This window comes from Pogona vitticeps, chromosome 8 (assembly GCF_051106095.1).
Source record: "Pogona vitticeps strain Pit_001003342236 chromosome 8, PviZW2.1, whole genome shotgun sequence".
Taxonomy (NCBI): domain Eukaryota; kingdom Metazoa; phylum Chordata; class Lepidosauria; order Squamata; family Agamidae; genus Pogona; species Pogona vitticeps.
Window position 1 is genome coordinate 20824917 of NC_135790.1, and position 14757 is coordinate 20839673.

A 14757-nucleotide genomic window follows, 5' to 3' on the forward strand; every position below is an offset into this window, starting at 1 on the left:
ATGCAGCCTAAAATAGGATTTGCATTGTTGGCTCATAGATGTGCCCAGGGTGAACAGATTTATGCCCTTCCAGCAGCAAATACTGGTTGGCAGAATCATGCCCTCCCAGCAGCAGCAGCAGCAAACTTTTGGCCCTGTTAAATTTTGGAACCCTGGTTCAAAGCTCCAGGCGTCTCATCGTAGCTCTGCTTTTGCCTTATGTCTGCCCTGTCCTCTATGATCACCCTCTGTGGTATGTTTGTTTTGTTCATCAATGTGGGTGGTCGTGGAACAAAGGAAGGTTAATTGCCTTAGAGAAAGAACAAAGGAGTCGACAATGGATGTCCGAGCCAGCGGAGCCTACAGGCAACGCCCTGAGAGCTCTTTTATTTACTTAGCATGATTACATAGTATGTTTGTGAGAGAGACAGATAGGATACTAGTTACCTAATCGTAACCAGGATTGGCTGAAATAACCCTTTGATCTTATGCTCTGCCTCTAAGTGAAAGGGCCGAAGAAGGGGTTACCCCACCTGCTGGCAGCTGCCACTTTCTGCAAGGAGTGTATGCACACCACTGGAACAGAATGCAGCTACAACTTTCAAGCAGAAGTTTCCCACACATCTCTGTGTGCCTGTCAGTATGAAAGGCCTGCCCTGAATGCCACTGAAGCGAAGTCCTCATAGACACAGATGCCTGTGCAAAGTTCTCACGGAAAGTGCAGGAGGGTAAGGCTGGGTGGAGAGGGTGAATGGGAGTCAAAGATTGACCCACTTTTGTTGTTCGGGGGGGGAAAGAGCAATAAAAACCTTGAATAATTTTCTAGGAACTGGATGAAAACTCCCGTTCGCCAACAAACCCAAGAGTTCTTGTATCGATTCTTGCCCAAAGGACATCTAACACATTAATCAAACTCTCTCAAGGGTGAAAGTTAAAGATGCTTATCTAGATGATTGAAACTGGTACACATTCTGCCAACCGCAAAAAAAGGAATGCTGGAGGAAATGCCATAAGGTGCCTGGATGAGACAATAGGCAGCAAGGGTACTGTTCACTTTCGCCAGTCGGACTCAGGGGAGCTTACCATCATTGGTATGCAACAACAAAAAATCGATTCTGCATTTTCAAGAGGAATGCAAAATCACAGCCCCCTTCTAGATAGAACCAATTCACCTCCTAGGAACTTGGGGAAAAGAAGAGAAGACCTCACCAGGGTGAAAAGCAGACGGCATTTAATGAGAGAACTGCAGAATGCAGTAACTACTTTGGCCTTTTTAATCTCATTCTCTTTCTTTAAAGTCAAAGGTTGATTTACATAATCTTGGAAAGATGATAGCCTCAGCTCCTCTCACTCCCAAATCCAGCAGGCTCCCCCTTTTATGTTGCTTTTAATAGAGATTGTATAATTGAGGGGTGGGAATGGCAATGCTATTGCCCTTACATTTCTAGGACAGTATTTATTTATTTATTTAAAATGTTTTTAGCCATTATATTGAGGATATTGGCCAGTGGCTGCAGAGGGTGCCCTGGGAACAAATCAGCGGCAAGCCAGCTGTCTGAACCAACAGGGTGGCAAATTAAACAGGACATCTGAGCCAAACTGGGTTTGCTTCCATGTATTGGAGGGGTTGGGATTTGGTTACTCCCTTTCAGTGCGGAGAAACGTATGGTGAGATCTGCTCAGTCTCAACCCTGCCTTTGGAAAAAGGACAATGAGACCTCTGAATGTTTCTTTGTGAAAAGAAACAAAGAGGAAAACCTCATACTTGGGTTCATGGCTTTGTTCCTTTCTAGGAACAGTGTGGATCTACATCTCCACATGTTTATTTTCAGAGAGCAAGAAAATGGAGGAGGAGGGAAGCCAATGAGCAAAAATGGCAAGAGGAAGGAGAAGGGGAACACAGAATTGCAATTGTGGGGAGATCTATAAGTTTAGGAGAAGAAACAGAGAAGTGACCCATACAGACCCCACGTGTTCAAGGAGAAACAAACAGGCTTGTGATTTGCCAACACAGCTCAGTTATCACAAAAACTATGGTCGCTTTGGATACAATAAACTATAGACTGTCACAGCTACCATTCTAGAAGCATTTCACTGCTGTCCTGCCTACCTTCGGTTTGCCGACCTACTAACGAGAAGCATGTCTTTTTAACGTGAGCAAAAAATAAAATAAAATCAGAAATACTGTAATGCATCTCAAGACTACAAGACGTCAGGATTATATTTCACACCTTTTGTCCCCCTCCTTTCTCTCTCTCCCCCCCCACCTGTTTTGTTTAACATTTTGCTTGATGAAGACATCTGGCGATCTCAAAAGCTTGTACGTTCATGCCTTGTTCGCCAGTCTAATTACAGTCTTGCCCCCAGTAGGGATGTCGGGATGAATAATATGTGTGCTTCCTTTGAAAAACAAAATGGGTTTATAGCAAACTGATGCAGCTGGCTTCCCTTTCTTCCTAGCGCCAGGAGGCAGAACATTCTGCCGTTTTCTGTCGCAAGTATGTCAGAGGCTCGGATACACAGTTCCTATATAATAATGGCTCTAAATCCAAAGCTCTTGAAGGCTGGGCTAGAGCAGTGGTTCCCAACCTTGATGTTCTTGGACTACAACTCCCAGAAATCCTAGTCAGCACAGCTAGTAGTGAAGGCTTCTGGGAGTTTTAGTTCAAGAACATCTGGGGATCCAAGTTTGGGAACCACTGGTCTAGATCAATTTTCTGGTACAAGGGGCTAGGCTGGGTTTTCTCTCTAAGGTAACCGGGGCCACAATGGCACCTCTATCACCAAAATCCTATAGTACTTGATAGTGTTCATCAGTGACTACAGAGATTCCTACTGCTGATGCAGTTGGGACCAAATTTCCCTCAACAGCAACTGCAGCTTCTCTCTATGGGGCACGAGCGTATCAAAGAGCTCTAAAATTAGTAGGGCAAAACATTCCTTTTCCAATCTTGGGAAGAGGAGGAGGTAAAGGCCCCTTTTATGAGCCTAGAAAAAGGCAGGGGGTATATATTTTGAATGAATGAATGAATGAATGAATGAATGAATGAATGAATGAATGAATGAATGAATGAATGAATGAATACTGGTGGTGGCAACTGAGAGAAAAGGCTGAACATCTATTTCATGGTAGAACTTGAGCTGCTGGCTGTGCTAAGATCACTGCTATTATCTATCTATCTATCTTATCTATCTTATCTATCTTATCTATCTATCTATCTTATCTATCTTTCTATCTATCTATCTATCTATCTATCTATCTATCTATCTATCTATCTATCTATCTATCTATCTATCTATCTATCTATCTATCTATCTATCTATCTGTCTGTCTGTCTGTCTGTCTATCTATCTATCTATCTATCTATTTATTTATTTATTTATTGCCATTGTAACTATATACACAGTACTGTATACCCATACAATGAAATTCACAGACATCCAGAGACCGGACACATGCACACACATAAAATTCCCCAAACACTCCCCACCCACTAAAAAAAATCCCCAACTATTCTTTTCTACGCTATGGAATGACTGCCTTAAATAACACCATCTAACTCTAGGGACTTGGTATTTATTACTCAGATAACAGAGGACTTTGTAGAGATATCACTGGGTGGCAGCAAGACCACAGAAGTTTTATTATTGTGATGCTTAAACAAAATGTAATTTCAAATTAACTGTGCTGCTACCGCTATCTCTAAATCAGACCACAGCTCCAGGCTGGCTGGCTTTCAAAAACAGAATGTGTGAATTCACACAGAAATGCAGTAATGGGATCTGAGTCCTTTTAGAGAGAACCATCATTCTCTCTGTAGGCAATGTTGAAAATGCCAGCCTCTACCTAGGCAAAATGGTACCATCCATCCAGAAGAGAGAAGCATCAGCAGACTTGAGAAAAGCCATATATTGCAGAAGTATATTAAAGAGCCTTTTGCAAAGGGACTTGAAACTGCAAGCATTTAATGACTGTACGTGCTCACCAGCTACAGAATACATTGTTGATTACTGGAAAGAAAAGATCTAAAAATGCAGGGAAATAGGGTAGAATGGAATGGCAGGAATCCAGTGTGGACGCATGTTATGCTGTAACAATTTATTGCAGCATAAAATGACTCATTGTTATGATCACCAGCAACTTTCTGAGAGTGAAGCATGTCCCCATTCATTTTTATGCTATTTTAAATTTTTTACAAAGCATTTCAGCTGTGAAGGATTGAGAAAACAATTAAAAACACATATCTATATATAAATACCTAGCGTTGGGATGACGAATTAATGTTGCTGGATAGACAGGTGTTGCAGCTAACAAAATTATGTCACATCTCAATTTCAGAACATACATAGCCTCTCCCAAATTTTTAATGGTAGCTATAAATTATATTGAAATAATTGCCTACACAAATTAGTAATATTATCACAATAGCATTATGATGCAAGTCTTGATGGAATTCTATGTACCTATTTAGTCATCCTCCTCCAGACACAATAAAACATAAAAAAAATAAAATTGAATGTATTCCATGGGAATTTCCTAATTTCTTGGAATGTTGAAAGAGGTTCCCTAACATTGCCATCCCAGACTCTACATCTGGACAGTAGGTTCTTTGAGTATCTGATTCATGAGGTCAACAACGTGAACTCACATGCTGAATCTGACGATGTGCGACAAGCAAAATGGGACAGCTCTAGGCTGAGCCCACAACACAGATTCTCTCTAGCCCTATTCAGCCATTACTTACCCAGTTGTTATTAAAAAACTTAAGGGAAGAGTGGCTCATTATTCCCAGGAATATTGGTGAGTCTTTAGGTCCAAGTCCTATGTTAGAGTTAGAGCCTTTGATACCATCTCCCAAGTCCCTAATAAAAACAAGCTCTCCCCCCAGGAAAAAGGGGGAGGTAAGTGGGTTCCAAGTCACGAGCTGAGTCTCAGACACTGGGGAGGGGGACTTGAGTCATGTTGGAGTCCAACCACCAGTGCGACTTAAGTCCAACTTGACAGCAAGTGACACAACTCGAGTCGCCATCCCTGATCATTCCCCTCCCCATCTTTGCTTTCTCCACATGAAGAATGTTGCATCTGAAAAGAAGGATCTTGCTCTGACGAAAAATCTGGATCACGCATAGAACTTACATGGAAGCAAGAGTTTATCCCCTTCAGAGTCTCGTCCCTTTCCACAGGGAGAAAGCAACCACAGAGAGGAGATGGACTAACCACTTCTAAGCATGCTAACTGCTGGGTAGGTAATGCCTGAATTGGGCTCTCCTGTATTCCATGAAGGCATGTGGGGTTGGGAAAACGCTCATCCCATCCCCTCCATCACCATTTCCTTTGGCCCACCGACATGGAGAGGGGGGCTAAGCAGGCATCCTGCATCCACCGATTTCAACAGGCTTCCTCTAAACATGAGTAAGTCCAGATCCAACCCACAGATTCTTTAATACAGAAACCAACACAACTATCAGTATAAAAAGAAATACAAAACGAAATGCCATATCTCAGCACTGTCTTGAAAGTATGTAATTATGATTGCGAATTAACTGAATAAATGCAGGGAATTAAAGAAATGAGTTCCCGAAAATGTTCTTTTCTCACTATTATTTTGGGGGCCCAGTTCCACACAAAGCAATCCTTTAAAGAGACCTCAAAGAAATAAAAATAAGTTTATGTCAAGTCATAATCTCTAAATAGGATAGACACAGGGGATTGTGAAATACCTTCCCTCCACCAGTCATTGTAGAACCATAGACAACATCTCTACTCAGATAGGCTGCAAACATTTCAATAGCTGCAAACTGTAGAGCATCTAGGTGTCCAGAACGGAAGACAGCCTGGTCCCAGTTATATAATTAGAAGAAATACAGTACTGTATCTTGAAGGAGCTGGAATCATCTAACCCTAACCCTAAGAAACAGATAATAAAGAAGTCCTTTAGAAGCAACTTAAAACTATTTTATTTAACCTGGGAGTTTGTGGTGAAGTGAACTTAAAAGTTTGTAGCTCTAAATATCAAAGACAGTTGGTTTCATATCTGCTATCAAATCTTCTCCGACAAGCTGCGGATCACGAGATAATTATCCCTGCAGATAATTGCCTGGCCACCTTCAAGGAGGTGACAGACTCGTTTTATTTAAAATGAATAACTACCATTCCTTTTTAAACACCATCTATAGTTTTGAGTGAAAGAGGGATTATTGGTTGAAACCAAAGAAAGTAATTTCTGAAATTGATACCTTCCTGGAAGCACCTACCAATGATGCTTCTGTTAAGGTGGGTCAAGCTCCACTGGTGTACATCCATACGCAGAAGAATCAGGGGTTCTCTCCCTGCAGTCCCTGGGTTTTGCAAAAATGTGTTTCAGTGGGCTTCCCAACTCTCTGGAGCCCATCTTTAGGATATGCAGAGGAAGAAGCCTGCAGAAGTTGGATCTCTAGTTTCAATAGAAGTAGAAATTCACTGGGGGATAGCAGTGCTAAACCACTCCTTAAATGTCTCCCTTACCTTGAAAACTCCACTAAAGTTGCTGTACGTTGGAATCAACGTGATAGCGCTCAGGTGCAATTGGCCCCCCATTGCCTCATCCGATGGGCAACTCATACAAAATTAGGGCTTCTAGTTGTGAATCCTAAGCATGTGAGAAGGGCCACAGAGAAGCAGTAGGGCATCTGTTTTATGTCCAGTAGATCCAAAGTTAACCTCCTGTGGTTCCAGGTTAGATCAGGAAAATTCTGCCACACCACAAAGAACTGCTGCCAGCCCATGTCACCGGGACTGAGTTAGATGAATCAAAGTATAAGGCAGTTCTACCTATGCTCTTAGGTTATTTCCTTTCAAAACAATAGGCAACTTGTTATTGCAACACTGGATAGTTTGTGTGCTGATGTAATCAAGAAATCTGGGTAGTGTCAGTCCAAAACCATAACTATCACATTACCTACAGACTAACTTGAATTACCTAAAGAACAAAACAGAGACAGAAAGAGGAACATCAAGGACAGTATATATGCATATGAACAATCCTTTAACAGGCACTTAAAGAGGTTCATTTTTTCTTCGATTTAAAGGCAACCCACCAACAGCTTAGGCATGTAAATGTTTCTAAAAGTACTTCTTTAAGCCATTGTAGAGAGTCCAACCTGGCATTCACCGAGTCACCCACCCCACTCCTATTGGTAACTCTAGCAACTCCACTTTTCCCCCCTAAGCAGGCAAGAGATAAAATCAATGCAAAAATAGTTCAAGGTTTTTCCAGTTGAAATGTTCTGCTGAGAGATGCCGATCTAGCCTTCCCATGGCCATGAAAGCCATGTGAAGAGTCATTAAAGCCGCCAGGGTTGGAAAATTATTAGCTTTTTAATGGATAATTCCAATGGAACGAGGGAAAATGATTCAAAACTCACAGTTCCCCACAAAGAAACAGGAAATAAGACATTAGAAGTATAAATAACAGGACTTGCCAAAGAGAAAGGAGTGGATTGACAAGACTCGCACAACAGGAGATTTCAGCCTGCCTTGGTGGAATGTCCAACCTTCTCCACGATAATAACAGAGTCTAGCAACACAGCCCAAGGAGGAGAGCCCTATGCTAAAGGACAGGCAAGTGCGAGATTGGGGAAAGTCTTAATTAACAGGAAACACGGGCATTAAGAAAGCCTCTTGCCACATTGGTTATTAGACTTAGCTTCCTTTTTCATTCTTTTCAGCTTACTCAAGCGAACTAGCAGTGGAAAAGGCTGGAGTCAAAAAATATGAAAGACTTGCTTGATAAGAAAAATGATGGAGACATGAGGACTCATGAGAAATGAGCATAGGAATGGGAAAATGTAAATAAAGGAACAATCAGAACTGAAGTCTAGGTGTCATGACAGTAGTACGCCTAGAACGTGCAGAGGGCAGTTTATAGCAGATTAACCCAAGCAGAAATGGAGAAAAAAGGTTTAAAAATGGTGACACCCGAGCCTCAGGAGAGATATAAAGTTTTCTATTTAAGACAACGACCTCTGAAAGTTTAATCAGTTCAAAGCCATTCACAAGCCAGACATTTGGTCCTGGATTGTGGAGGGAGGTGGGATCATTGGAGAAGCTTCAAAAACGAAACGAATATCTTATTCAAAGTGAGTTCGAAGTGCCAGCTCTGATCCAAGAGAGGCCAAGAAAGAAAAAAGTTCTGGTTGCAAAAAATAGAACTGAAGGGGAAAGTTTAAAATAGAGAGAAGTGAAGATCTTCGGTATTACGATGCAGTCCGTCGTCAAGTTTCCTGATGCTACCAAATCTTATCTTCCTATTCCCATTGTCACAACTTAAAAAATAATGTTGTTGACTGAAGAATGAGTCATAGGCTGGGTATGCACATCTTTCAACGTTCTAGAGATCACACAAGGCCTTCCACAAATAACAGAGGGCCACTCTGCACTCACCCACCTCCAGGGGGCAAAGAAAATCAAAACTAACCACACAACATACAAATATGGATTTCTAATTTTTTTAAAAAAATTCTCTTGTGCCTCCTAGTAGCCAAAAATATACTTCCAAAAGTTTTAAATTGTGGAGGAGCAGAGGGTCTGGCAATCATGGCAAGGGGCATAAAAGGAATTTGAACTTATGTTTTATTTCAGGAAAAAAGCAGAAGCATGGGAAGGTCTCCTGTGGCTCGCCCTAGCCACAGGGAATAACAAACCTTGCAAACCTCCTCACACTGGCTTGATTACCATGGTTTGAACAACCACTTGGCAGGCTTGAGTGGCTTCTTGGGCATCTCAAGACTCAAAGGCAGCATGGCCTTTCTCCCTTCAAGACAGGCCAGCCTGTGAACCAGAGCTTGGTTTCCGTTCCATGGATCCTTTCATGTTTTGCTTTCCTAACATTAACCTTCCCCCCTTGGGAAAAAACCAAACAAAGACCAACAACGCCAAAGTAAATGGTATTGCTGATTCAGCCTGACATCAGAGATGTGTCCTTGGCCCTTCTTCTTTTGTTCCTCTTCTGTTACTAGATTATGAACTCTTTGGGCAGAGGCCTCATCTTTCTTCGTAAAACATCACATACGTGATGTGTGGCACTGCAATTGTAAAAACAGCAATAACGCCCATGATAATAACAGAGGCTCACGACAGTCTAACCCCACCACTCATCATATTGGCTGGGTATGATGGGAGTTGCAGTCCAGCGCATCTAGAGGGCACCAAATTGGGGAAAATCAGTAGAGGGCTTTACAGCAACTGGGGTTATGTCAAAACACACATCCACACACAAACTACCATTAACAATGCCAGGGAGCCACTGTTTCACCACCCTAAAGATATCCCACCAAATCTGAGCCACATTCAATCGACCCAAGGAAGTTTGGCATTCAGCTCAACTTTGCTCACTGTTTATCTATAGAATAAAATATGTTATTCTAGAATGGAGGCTAGAGATGTTTATCAGTGTGACTGCAGCTGCTTTACATCATGCTACTGCTAAGACGTAAGAGTAATTAGCAAAGATGCCAGGATGATGCATATAGATACATTTTTAGACTGATAGCTCAACAACAGTGTCTTCTGGGGCTCATGTCACATGGTGCAAATTATCAAGTACCAAATTTGGTCCTTTGAAATGTTCTAGCATGAAACAAACAGAACAATTCAAAGCAGAACATCTAAAATTCGGTATGGTGGCTACAGAATAACTGTCGTCACTTTGGCAGGTAGGAAAAGCTTTAACCTAAGGTTCCAGGAGGTCCTCAAGATAAAGAGTCCCACAAGGCTGCAAGCAAGCTGCCCAAGAAAACTACCAACAGCCTCTGAAGGTGGTGGCAAGCATGATTTAGAGCTATGGAAATGTACACCACAGCTTCTCAAAGCTCCAGTTAGCTCAAAAAAATAGACTTAACAAGGTACCCGTGGATAAAACACAGGACTCGGTTTGGAAGTTTAAGTGTTTATTGATGTGTTTTCAACTTTGTACATTCCCCACAGACCACACTAAGAAGTTTGCAGGTTAAGTAAATCTGTGCATAGTGGGAAGAGACATGATAAGGAGTGGAGGATAAAGAAAAGTCAAAGAAAACAGAAAAAAATACACCACAGGTTACCAGAACCTCCAGAATTTTTAAAAAAGCCGTGAGCATTAACACCAACTATACAAGCATTACAAAGACATGATGGTGGATGGAACAACTCCCATGACACTCCATTGCCCACCAATTCTCTCCCTTCCCATCACCTGGGCATTCTGTCTTCTCCCCTCCTTAGCCCCATCCCAAAATGGAGGGCACAGCTGCAATGATTCTTTGGCTCCCCTAATTCTTAGTTATTCCCACACATGTCAGTGGCTCTGGCAATGCGCACAAGCCCTGGTGTCATGGGAAGATATATCAGCCTCCCTCACTTCTAAAGGTTGTGATCTGACATGAAGGGTTGAATGAACCAAGAGGGGTTTGCTGACGCTAGGCAAGGTGCTGGTGCAGACAGGCAGGAAAGGATCTGTACTCAAACATAAAGGCTTCCAATTCTATAGCAGGACTGAGTGCAGAAAGCAAGGCAGGTGTGCAATCCCAAAACGCACAAGCCATGCCTTCATATTCCACTAAGAAGGCCCTAAAATGGCAGAAGCGTTTCCCCTCCATAGCTCTAGAGGGTCTAGAATTCTGAAAACCAAGCCACATAGCAGCAGAATTGCACAGGACACTGTCATCTGAAAATTCATATAAGGTTTTCAATATTGTTTCAAATTTACTTTTCTGGGCTCTTCCCTCCCCCAAAAGACATTAAATCCAATCTGTCTTGCTTCTGACTTCGGAGAAAACAAATTGACCTTTCTCTCTTTTTAAAAAGGAATACTGCCTTTATATAAATGCCAGAAAGACCAAGGAGCCACGAGTGTCCCGTTTATACAATGTGGTTGGTACAAGTGACCTTGAATATACAAGTGGTGTATCAGAAATAAAACAACATTTCTCATTTATACAGAGAGCTTGTTATTATCAGACAATACAACAGCACTGGGATTTCTCCTCATTAGATTGAGTTTCTTAAAAAAGAAAAAAAAACTACATCTCAAATATCTGCAATAGACCCATTTTCCCACTTAAGGTTTATATATCATATATTGTTATATTATCATTTCCTCACCCATTTAAAAGAATGGAAGTTGTAACTCTACAGTAGTAATTAAGTCTTAAATGATCCAGGAGTTCTGAATGTACGATGAAGTCCTCTTCAAGCAACAGTTGGTCAGTAGTTGATCCAAAATATTGGACCATTTTGGCCCTCCCTAGCCTAACCCTTTGTCGGGCAGGACTGCCGGAGTTTCAACATCCCTTAAATCTGCATCTGCTCCAGATATTTGTATGTTGGGTTCTCATAGCCATGGTTCTGCATCTTGTTCAGATGCCGTTCTTCTGGAGTTAGCATTGGGTCAACCTTTGGGGGGGAAGGGGGAGAGAGAGTAATGGTCAGTAGACAAACAGGTGATGTACAAGCATCTTAACCAAATGAATATCTAATATCTGGCCCTGGACAGAACTAAAGTGTTAGCAAGTGTTAAACTTGCATCTACGTTACACGAGATTTCGCTTGCATCATTTCATGGAAGGTGAGAAGCTGTGAAGGACTCAAGGACTGCTGTCCCTGCACCATGTCCCAGCACCTCCATGGATTGCCTTTTTTGTTTTAAGAGAAAAGGGGTGGACGCAGAAGAAAAGGAGGACTTGTTTTAGCCATGAACTGTGTAGCCTTTGGAAATATTGGGGGGGGGATTGTTTTGCTGAGATGTTGAACAGGAAGAGGGGACCCTGAGAATCCAAGAACAGCCTTGCTGGGCTACACTGAGCTCAGAGGATGCACAATTTCCTCCTGCGCAGGAAAGATGCTGCCTCAACTACATCTCCTTTCAATTATTTGTAGGAAAACTGTTAAGTCAATGATGCTTTACCATTGCCCTTCAGAACTCTTCGTGTGCAACACCAAAGCCTGTTACCAAATTATTTAACTAACCTGTGATCCAATACATTATATAGATTGTGTTCTCACTTCCTGTGTTGGTAGTGAATTACTCTGGAAGATATACTGCTACACAGCTGCAACCGAAGGAAGCAAGGCTTCCACTGTCAAGAGGCCAGGACCTTAGGTTGCCAATTACAAGCAACAAGGTTGCCTTGCAAAAAGGATTGGCTGCTTCCTTCTACCCCTTCTGTTCCAATTATGCACATCAAGGCCCCTTCTCACCTCTACAATTCCATGGCTGATGGTTCCATACTGCCTCTTCCTCAGCATCACCAAGCTGATGACGATGACGGTAGCTATGGCAACTGCTATCACCAGGAGACCAATGAGAGCGCTGCTGCTAAAGCTGAAGTCATCACGCAGGGGACTGTCACTTTCCTGCAAGGGGCAAGAAGACATGGGGAGGGGCTCAGTCAGAAGTACTAACCTCTTCCTTTGGTCAGCTGCCGTAACAAGCATGAGATGTGCCTGATTATGATTTGCCCCAGTCTCTTGTCATTATGGTCTGGCTCGCAGAGGCCTAAAACGTTTCCTTGGACATAGGCCTTTTGCACACAACCCAGGTTGCCTACATGTGCCCTCTGCAGCCCACGGTTCTCAAGAGTCTACTGCTCTTTACAACATTTACAGCACCTTCAGAACTGAAAGCTCTATCTCTGTACCAAGATGGGGCTTGAATTCCCCTAACTGCCAGTCCACGTTGATGGCCATATACATACCCGTTCTTCCACCAGTCCACCGACTCGCTCAGGATTGAAAACCACTTCTTTCACATCAAGGGTTTCATCAATAACCTGAAAACAGTCATGAGGGAATTTTACAGAAGGTGCCAGTGACAGATGTAAGAAAAGTGGGCATGGATTTGCACAACAAGTCACTTCTGATTTGCAAAGAGGAGCAACAGTTGCAGAGAAAATCCATAGTTAACTCTACAAGGATATCACACATTTCTCCCATGCTCATGAAAGGAGATCATGTGCAATTAGCAAAATCCAGCACATCTCCCTAGGGCTAAAAGATGCAAGACCCTTTGCACAAGAACAACTAATAAAGAATGGCATTGAGCTGTTCACACAGCTCCACACACATTTGCTAAATAATAATAATAATAATTTATTTTATTGTCATTGTAAGTATATACACATACAACGAAATTCACATGAGAAATGCATGAGATACAGCACAATCCTGACCACTAAAAAGTGCAGAATGAGGATCAAAAAATCTGGCATACCTTATAGGCCAGTAATTTTTATTTGGAATACTTTTCATGGACTGTGGCCACTTCTTCAGATGCTACAGTGGGTTATAGTTCACAATAACTTATACCAAGTACAAGTTGTCAGTGTATAAGAAAATTTTTGGCTCTTACTTCAGCAAGCTAACATAGCTACCCTCTGGAAAAATGGGAGGAAAAAAAGAAGCAGCAAATTGTGTTGTTTATATAGCACTCAAAGCACTCTCTAGGCAGTTTACAATTTAATCTCATCCAGGCTACACATTGCCCCCACCTCCAGCAAGCTGAGAACTCAATTTATCAACCTTGTAAGAATGGAAAGCTGAGTGAACCTAGAGCCAGCTACAGTACCTGGGATTGAACCTGGGTTGTAGGCAGAGTTTGGGCTGCTGTACTACAGTTTAACCACTGCACGACAAGACTCACTTACTACACTCTTAAGCACACACAAGATCTCTCCACATAAGCAAGAATTCAGGCTCAGGAGCCTCTCTGCTAACACTAAGGAGGACCTACATGTGTGCACCTGCATGTACATGGCATCCATTCACACTGGCACTGAGCAAGATGCCTCTGGGAGCTGCACTATGTGCACTGGTGAGAAAGGTGGGGTTTAACATGGCACGTGTTGAGCTAGTGCCAGGAAGTGCAATTTCACAGCCCTTTCATACTGTAATAAATGGAAGGGTTTCGGGTTAAAAACATCTCTCTCACACACTGAGCCTGGCATGGCATACTATCTATACTTTAGAATGATTTAGTGCAGCGAAGAATGCTTACGATATGATGTACATGCCATAAGGTAACACCCATGTAATTTTAAAATGCTGTCATGGAGGTCACGCTATTAAACACAATAAACCTGTCTTGGATTCCATCATCTCATTAAAGCTATTTGACTCAAGAAACAAAGTAGAGCAGGTGAAAACACACCATATTTTCAACTGTATCTTTACATTAGCTTTAAAAAGCTATGGAATGTCCATTTTACTTCCTGCACTTGACAAAAGCTGCAGTCACTCGGAGGAGCTGACAAAGCTATTGGTTAAGCCTGTGTCAGAGAATCAAAGGGGAGTGCATACTGCCAACCAGAATCACAGGGCTTCTCCTGCTTGGGTGCTGACTTTAGATCCTTCCCACTCCTACCCTTCTGTCCTTGACATGTACTGCAGATCTACAGTGCTGTAACTCAATTAAAAAAAAAAACAGCTACTCTCCTGCAGTGTATGTAACAATGAATATAGTGACTATCAAACATGTGGCAAACGGCATGGAAGCAAGTCACAAAGCTGCTGGACATAGTCAGGATGGGGCTCCTCTGGGTAAAAGGAAGGCAAAGCACTTACCACATTCTCATCAAGCTTGCTCTTGCTGTTAATGACTTTCTCTTCAGCACCTATCAGTCCATCAAGCTCAGCTATACCAGACCCTGCACAGAAGAAATTGAGTATGACATCAGACAAAGGAGAAGGCCATTTGGCAGACCCCAGTGGCGCCCAGGGACCGTTCCCTCTAATCTTCGTTCATGCTGCATGGGAGCCTTGCCCTG

The 14757-nt window shown here is 42.3% G+C and overlaps 1 protein-coding gene across 4 annotated transcripts in view; it reads right to left on the bottom strand.

The window, feature by feature from the left end:
- Positions 1–9889: 9889 nt before the first annotated feature.
- Positions 9890–14757, bottom strand: part of APLP2 (amyloid beta precursor like protein 2) — a 56952-nt gene continuing 52084 nt past the window's right edge. For all 4 annotated transcript variants that reach the window (XM_020791792.3, XM_020791813.3, XM_020791822.3 and 1 more), the window contains 4 exons: positions 14555–14637; positions 12691–12765; positions 12194–12349; positions 9890–11389 (listed from right to left, as the gene is read on the bottom strand). In XM_020791792.3, the coding sequence (XP_020647451.3) occupies positions 11288–11389; positions 12194–12349; positions 12691–12765; positions 14555–14637 (416 nt within the window). In that variant the 3' untranslated portion in view covers positions 9890–11287. The remainder of the gene's footprint in view (positions 11390–12193; positions 12350–12690; positions 12766–14554; positions 14638–14757) is intronic.